The 8430-nt window shown below is 40.8% G+C and overlaps 1 protein-coding gene across 1 annotated transcript; it reads left to right on the top strand.

Annotated features, from left to right (window-relative positions):
• The first annotated feature begins 802 nt into the window (after nucleotides 1-802).
• LOC120651523 (TOM1-like protein 1) lies at nucleotides 803-3695 on the top strand. Its single transcript, XM_039929014.1, has 4 exons — nucleotides 803-959; nucleotides 1580-2135; nucleotides 2461-2724; nucleotides 3026-3695. Exons 2-4 carry the CDS (start codon nucleotides 1617-1619, stop codon nucleotides 3434-3436), a joined length of 1194 nt encoding a protein of 397 aa, XP_039784948.1. The 5' UTR covers nucleotides 803-959; nucleotides 1580-1616; the 3' UTR covers nucleotides 3437-3695.
• The last annotated feature ends 4735 nt before the right edge of the window (nucleotides 3696-8430 follow it).

The following is an 8430-nucleotide window of genomic DNA, read 5'->3' as shown; positions in this document are numbered from 1 at the left end:
GACCGTTTAGGTTCTCAAACTTGTTCGGCTGTGTTATCCGAGTCCTTAAACTTATAAAATCACCTGTTTGGGTCCTCAAACTTGTTCAGATGTATCATGCCGGTCCCTAAACTTAGTTTTGAGTCTCATCTGAGTCAAAACAGGACGACATAAAGAACTCTATATTTAAAAGTAATTCATAACATTTTCATTATTTCATATGAACTCGAATGAAGATAAAGTTTATGTCAAAATTATAGCCTTCAACACGGTCTATAACTTTGTAGTTGAAAGTCGTTTAGTGCCCCAAAATTTAATTTTAATTTAGAAACTTTTCAACTATAAAATTATAGATCACGTCGAGGGCTACAATTTTGATATAAAGTTTGTCTTCAATCGGTTTATACGAAAAAGTTATAAATTATTTTTTGGTATAGAGTTTTTAGATCGTATTGTTTGGACTTAGATGAGACTCAAAATCAAGTTTAGAGACCGGGATGACACAACTAAATAAATTTGAGGATCTAAACAGGTGATTTCTAAGTATAAGGACTGAGATGACACAGCCAAGCAAATTTGAGGACCGAGATAACCCAGATGAATAATTGTGAGCACCGAGATAATTCAGATGAATAAGTTTGAGGACCTAAATGGTCGATTTGTGCAAGTTTAAAGATTGGAATAATATAGTGGTACAAGTTTAAGGCACCTATAACTGACTTTATAAAAAGACTAAGCGCAGTTCTGACCCTAGATGATGCTTTGAGATTCGTGCGGGGAAGGATTCGCGTACTGAAAAGTGGAGACTTGGCAAGAGCAGGACACGGAAAGAATCCGTCTCTCGTTGCGGGGACGGGGTACAGGGTACAGAGGGTGAAAAGGGAAAGTAGAGGAAAGAATCCACGAGGGAGGGAGGCGGCCGCGCCGGTGCCGGAGGAGGAGAAGAGAGCAATCCAGGGCGGCCGCCGTCAGGCGCTCAGGTGCGATCCACCCCTCCCCCTCTTTCCTCATCTCCCGCTCCCTGCGATTAGACAGGTGCTTTCTTCCCCAAGTCCGGCGCAGCAACCGGAGAAAGATTAGTCCTTTTTCCCCTTCGCTACTGCTGCTGCCGCTGCTGTGATCTAAGGCTAGGCAACGGGAGGGGATTGTTCCCCGGAAATAGTCCTGGATCCGATAGTAGCATAGATTGATTACTGTCTTCCTATGTATTGATGATGTATCCAATCCAAGTGCTCTGGCTCTCCTACGAATATGAATACGATTAATCCAAGGGGATCACCATCCTTAAGATTTCGTTTCGTTTTCCAAGCATAATAACCTACTACCCTTCTACCAACATCGCTGCAGTACCAAGACCAGAATTAAGCATCACTCTGCGCCGATAGTATCTGAAGTACAATGGAAAACAACTGTAATTGTATTGTGTCTATGCAGTTAGGCATACAGCTCTCTTTGCGCTTGCTTATTACTTCTTGCCTGCTCAACTGTTTCCACGTCATACGCTACTGGCATATTCTTCGTATCTCCCATTTTCATGTTAATTATGGCCTTTTTGTTGTCTGATTTTAAGTTCCAAACATCACAGTTTACTTACCTGCAGAATTAGGTTAATCTAAACAAGAAAACACTCTGACAAGATGAGCGACAATCTGATGGATAAAGTCAATGCCCTTGGTGAGCGGCTCAAGATAAGTGGGGCTGAAGTCAGCCGGAAGATGTCAGTTGGCGTCAGCAGCATGAGTTTCAAGATGAAGGAGTTCTTCCAGGGCCAGAACATGGCAGACAAAATTGTTGATGAAGCCACGTTGGAGACCATGGACGCGCCAGACTGGGCTACCAACCTTGAGATATGTGACATGGTCAACACAGAGAGGGTCAACAGCGTTGAAGTGATTCGTGCCGTCAAGAGAAGGATTATGTTGAAGAATCCTCGGGTGCAGTATCTATCTCTTGTTCTACTCGAGACCATTGTGAAAAACTGCGACAAGGCTTTCTCTGAGATTGCTGCTGAGCGGGTGCTTGATGAAATGGTAAAACTGATTGATGATCCCCAGACTATAGTGAACAACAGAAACAAGGCTCTTATGCTCATTGAAGCATGGGGAGAATCTGGAGATGATCTCCGCTACCTTCCTGTGTATGAAGAAACTTACAAGGTAAATACAAAAAGTTATGCTTTGCTGTTGAATTGCCTTACTGCAATTTAACCTGAAACAGTGATCTGCAACTGACCCGAAAAGAAGCAGATCAAACTACTTTGGTTATGAATGACATTGGATAGGTAATTGATATGTAATTGCTTCTTGCTGTTCTGCAGATGAACAGTACATTGAACATTATCACATTAGCTTATTAGTAGTTTTCTATATGTTCATAACATAGTAATGTGCCTCCATTAATCAATAGTTTGAACTTTTACTGTCAGGCCTGTAGATATCTCCTATAACTCACCTAGATATTATCTCTTGCTATTCTTTGCAGAGCTTAAGATCTAGGGGAATTCGCTTCCCTGGGCGTGATGACGAGAGCCTAGCACCAATATTTACTCCACCCCGTTCAGTGCCTGCAGTGGAACCATATTCTGAGGCAGCACAAGAAGGGTATCAAGAAATTCCAGACGAGAGTTTTGTTCCAGCTCGCACTGTTCCTGCTGTGCAAGTAAATGAGGCTTTTGAGGTGGCTCGTAATAGTGTCGAACTTCTTTCCACAGTGCTATCTTCTTCTCCTCAAAAAGAGGTTCTACAGGTTAGTTTGTTCTCCATAACGTTAATCCTTGGGCTTAGGTGTCTTGGTTAATATTTCGTTGCATACATTCCTTCCAGAGCACAATGTTGGAGTATTGTTGATAAGTTTATCTGGATTATACGTGAAGAAAATTCTCATCTTTTCTGATTGCCGTAGGTCCATATTAATATCTGAAATTAACTGACTGTAGGTGAATTGGGACCTCCAGTCAATCATTTCCTATTTGCTTATCATATAGATATCTAACTCAATGCAAAACTACTATTGCTCTGCCATCACTAATGCGTTGATATGCATGCAGGACGACTTGACAACCACTCTTGTTCAACAATGCCAACAATGTCAGTACACTATCCAGAGAATTGTTGAAACGGCTGGTGATAATGAGGCTCAGCTCTTCGAGGCATTGAGCATCCATGAGGAACTACAGAAGGTCCTGGCCAAGTACGAAGAACTCAAGGAACCAGTTCATTTTGAGCCAGAGCCAGAGCCCGCAATGATTCCAGTTACCGTGGAGCCTGAGGAATCCGCCCGCGCTGTGAGTAAAGAAGATGCCCATGTAAAGAAACCAGGTAGTTCTGGAGATCGGCCAGGTGGGGATGACTTGCTCCAGGATCTCGATGACATGATATTTGGTAAGAAAGGTGGCACCTCGTCGCAGTGGGACACAACTCCCAAAAAGGACCAGAAGGATGACTTCATCACCTTCTGACTGCTAGATATTGTGGTTTTGCCTAATTTCCATCTGTTAGTTGTTGCAGATCTGTGACATGCCTGTCATTGCCAGTGCTTTTTCATATGGGGGTTACTGGATCATGAGTTGCTTGCTTGCTGTACATGAATGGATGTAGCGTTTGCATAATGTAATAGACTGGTTAGATACTGGCTTATGAGTTCCCATACTGGATTCAGAAGCTGTGCGTTAGACATGCATATACTTGATATGCTTGGTAGATGATTTGGATGCTGAAGCTGCCGTATCTTGGATCTGTGCGTCAGTAGCACCCATGGCATTGATGCTGGCTTGCTTAAAACTAAATCAGTCATCTAGGATTAATGCTCGAAATAGTGACCAAGGACCGAGATTAAATCCCTGATGCATCACTTTTAATTTTCTATTCATAATCATAGCTAGATGCTGATTAAATTATGTGTTGGCTCGACACTAAGATGGTGAAGACTAAGGTTGGGAGTTGTGTTCCTAATAATCTGTCCTTATGCTTTTCAGAGGAGTAGAAAGGATTAAAGTAAAATATAAAGATGTAAAAAAGTAGAACAAAAAGTTTTGAGAATTGAAACCAAAATTAAGATCTTTAGGGCAAATAATATTATGTATTTGGTTTGCGCTAAATTACTAGCGTCTGCGGCCGTGCGTTCGTTATTGACCATCCTTTGGAATGCTGCTAATCGTGAATGTGAAGCAGAGTTCAGCGCACTCATTCATGCTTAATTATATTGATGAAGACCTGGGTACAAGATTGGTTATCTTAACTGTGCCCCGTGTCTCTTGCGGTGTAACATCATGTAATGTATGTCGTTAAACATTTGGATCTTAGCGTCTATGAACATTTGGATCTTGATTGCAGTGTCCCTTTCTACTTGTTTGATATCTTATAGTGTGATCTTGTCTGTATCATCAATCTATCATCAACATATTTTATATCAAACAGGCCAACTCAAGTCAAGTTAAGCACCCACGAATGGAAGTGGCACCGTTAGCTCAGTTGCTTTTGCACTTTGCACAGTGACGGCGTGGCACGGACTTGCTCAACGAATTTGTGCTGGCGGGAATACTAAACCAACCGCTAACATAAATGGTCATTTGGTATAGAGATCATGAAAGACACTCTGACGAGAACAAGCCATTGACCACCAGCACAAATCGTTTTTGTATAAGTGTAACAAACTAGGTCGACCTCGCTTTAGATGAGACGACCTGGGTTTCTAGCATGTTAAATAAGGCAAAATTGGTCCAGGGACACTGTTAAAACGTGGATTTGCCATGGACCATCAAAGAAACTGTCTTTATCACAACACACTATAAATCTGTAGTAATTAGATGTAGGACATCAGTCACGCCATGTATATATTTTTAAAGTTAAACGCCATATATATTATTATACTCGTTTTCACTAGAAAGCCATGCTAAGAGTTAGTTTGGGTCTTTGGGAGCAAGGGTACCCAGGGAAGGCAACCACTCCGGGGGATTTTGCAATATTTTTTTCCCCTCGGGAGCCTCTGCCGTTGGAGCGTTTCTTCCCTGACACCATTTTGAAATTAGAGAAAAAATAGAGGAGGGGGAGTGTATATCCAAGAAAATATCTTGGAAATTCAGAAAAATCAAGAAAAAATAGAAAATGTCATGATGGTCAATGCCAGCATCATCACAAGATCATGAAAGCCTAAAATAAGTCTATGTTCAACAAATAAATATTTTAAATATGAAATCATACAAGCCTAATTCTCCATCTTTACGTCCATACTCTAGCAAAATCTGAGCATTCTACATTGTGATTAGATCGTGAAGCACTTGGCGTTTTGTTCCTTCACAACGCCATGGCTCCATTACTATATTTCGAAATGGAACTGGCAGGAGAGCTGCCTGTTGTATTAAAAAGGAAGAGCAAAGCCCAGATGGCTCCACCACCATAGGAAAGGTAAAGAAATGGTCATAAGTCCCGGAAAATAAGCTTTGGTACATAGAGAAGTCATGCATTGGGATTATGCGGGTGCTTAACATGAGTTTCCATCCCATGTCTTTGTACTTCCAATGGTGTTCCATTGCCATGCAAACTGTCATTCAAGATGCTTATTGTCCTATTGTTCCTCAAGTAAACTCACTTGTAAAGATGAGGTAATTTCTCTGTGGAAGCCACTGTATCTTTCTCTCTCAGCTTGTAGAAATGGTTAGTGTCATGATGGAAATCTTAATCTCAGTGACTTAGTTCAGGAAACTCGTGGCAATTTGTATGTTGTACTTGACCTCACCAATGAGCTTGTGCATATTGTTGTTGTATTAGTTCCTTTTTCCTCTTAGTTTGAAAGATCATGTAAATGTTAGGATGACTCATGATCCGTATCATTGTTTTAAAAACAAAAGGGAATTGGAACCACACTGAAACGCACAACTGAGGAACGATCAAACGCCCCATCAAAATAAAAAGAGAAATGATCAAACGATGTAGTAGTATTTCATTAATATGGACAGTTCATACAGCTTAGAGAGCTAAACATAACTAGTACTTCCTTTTCAACGTGCCTTCTGTAACGCCAAAGTATTATGAATTCAAGCAAACTAGTAGATAGTATTGACTCTCTCTTCTGTTGTTATCAACGAATAACGGGATTGCCATCTCACAGCTTCAGTTACAGGATTGCCATCTCTCAGCTTCAGTTCTTAAAAATGTTAAAAATAGCGAGCTAAGACGTTTAGCGGTTAGTTTTCCAGAGGTTAAGAGAAGGGTATAGAGGGATATAGCTTCCACTAATCTTATTTAGCAGTTTTGTAAATTGAGTAATTAAGTTTAGAATTTATATATTCAAAACATCAAATCAAACGGATACAGATCACAAAGTTCATTACATCATGCACTGAAATACCAGTCGCGAAAATCATGCACTGAAATACATCTAGAGTTTCATTCCCTCATTACTAATGAAATACTAAGTTTTGTAAATGATGAAGTTCAATACTATTAAAAATAGAAATGCATACTTGTGAAAAGCTTCTAAAAGATTAAAGAGTATGCATGAACTATGGTTGTCATGCTTCATGGTAAAAATGGAATACTTCAGAAACTAGATATTTGTATGATTAGATAAGCATAAGAAAAATTCTAGAGTTAGATATTTTGTAGGAAGTGTGTAGAAGATGAACACATGAAAAAAGTATATAAGTCATGGAGTCCTATTAATAGGGGTGCTCCCCTCCCCTCTTACCGTACTATAGCATATGAGGCCTCGAGTAGATGGTATGGTTATCATATAAAGTAGTAGTGTTATGGTAGGATGCCACATAAAGAGTGTAAAAGTATTGTGTTGTACTAAGTTACGGTGAATAAAGATTTGAGTCTCCAAATAGAGTTGGTCTCCTGTCTAGGTGAAAGTCTTCTTGGTATATAGAATGGGTATAGGGTCCGCTGAAGAAGTGTATCATACTACTTTGGTGCCACATACTGTTGTTGTATTAATTCCTTTTTCTTCTTAGTTTGAAAGATCATGTAAATGTTAGGATGACTCATGAGCCGTATCATTGTTTTAAAAACAAAGGGGAATTGGAACCACACTGACACGCACAACTGAGGAAATATCAAACGACCCATCTAAAAAAAAGAGAAACGATCAAATGATGTAGTAGTATTTCATTAATATGGACAGTTCATACAGCTTAGAGAGCTATACATAACTAGTACTTCCTTTCCTTTTCAATGTGCCCTCTATACCGCCAAAGCACTATGAATTCAAGCAAACTAGTAGATAGTAGTAACTCTCTCTTCTGTTGTTATCAACGAACAATAGAATTGCCATCTCACAACTTCAGTTACAGAATTGCCATCTCACAGCTTGGCCGTCTTTGACATCTTTAAGAACTTGGGAATAGGCAACTCGCTCGGGTCTAGAGACTTGATGAACAATAGGAACATAGGCAAGGGCACCTCGCTCGGGTGCGACACCTTTATGAACGCCGGGCCAACATAGTACTCCATGGCATCCTCCTCCGGCTTCGCCTTCTTTTCGCTTCGTAGACCTCCACCGACGGTGCTCGGCTCAAGGCCCTCTTGACTCCGACCTGACTGATCTCCCTCGACGGTGACCCTCCTGCATGCTCGACGCAGATCTCCTTCTTCTCATCCTTGGCTCTGATCTGACTGATGATTTTCCGCGACGGTACCCGCTCGACATGCTCGGTGTCGGTCTCCTTCCTCTGGGTCTTGTCTCTTATCCAATTGTCGCTTAGGGACGCACGGCCCGAGATGCTCGACGAGGTATGTGCGATGAGCTTGTCCTTGGTCCAGCTCTCGCTCGTCGATGCGCGGCCAGGCTTCTTGCTACTCCAAGCACAACATGCACGTGGTAGAGTAGCGGTAGGGGTGACTGTGCACACGACAGCTATGAGTGACAAGCAACGCGTGTGCACGTTAATAGGAAACATATAATGCAAGTATGAAAGCCGATAATAAAAGAAACTGATCAAGAGTGAAAGCGATAAAACTAGAAAAGTTCTAAACTAGATGTACTATAAAGCGAAAGGAAACACTAACGAAAGGTAGAAACTTGCAGATAAGAAATTTAATTCACAAAAGATTAAAAGTAGTCTGCACTAATAATAAACTAGACGGAGACTAGAAACAAAATCTAGATCGGCGAAAGTACTAACAAAAGAAATATACAAACTAACCTGCACTAAAGAGAAATAAACAAACACTAATCTAAACTAGATGAGAAAACTAAATAAAAGACGGCTAAAACTAAATAATGCGAAAGGAAATACTAAAACGTCTGAAACTTAATTAATTAATAGAAAAAGAAGGGAAAGATCAAGAGAGCGCGAACCGTTGTCGTTGGTCGAATCGTCGAAGCTTTAGTGCGAGGGGGAGGGAGGCCGCCGTACCCACTTATTTTTTATACCAACGTATATGAGACCGTGTTGTATTCGAATTGGTATGACAGCTGGTATATGTATGCGTATGAACCACGTATGGGCAT

The sequence above is a fragment of the Panicum virgatum genome, chromosome 9K, assembly GCF_016808335.1.
Source record: "Panicum virgatum strain AP13 chromosome 9K, P.virgatum_v5, whole genome shotgun sequence".
Taxonomy (NCBI): domain Eukaryota; kingdom Viridiplantae; phylum Streptophyta; class Magnoliopsida; order Poales; family Poaceae; genus Panicum; species Panicum virgatum.
Note: the sequence above shows the minus strand (reverse complement) of the source record. Positions and strands in the feature narration are given on the sequence as shown.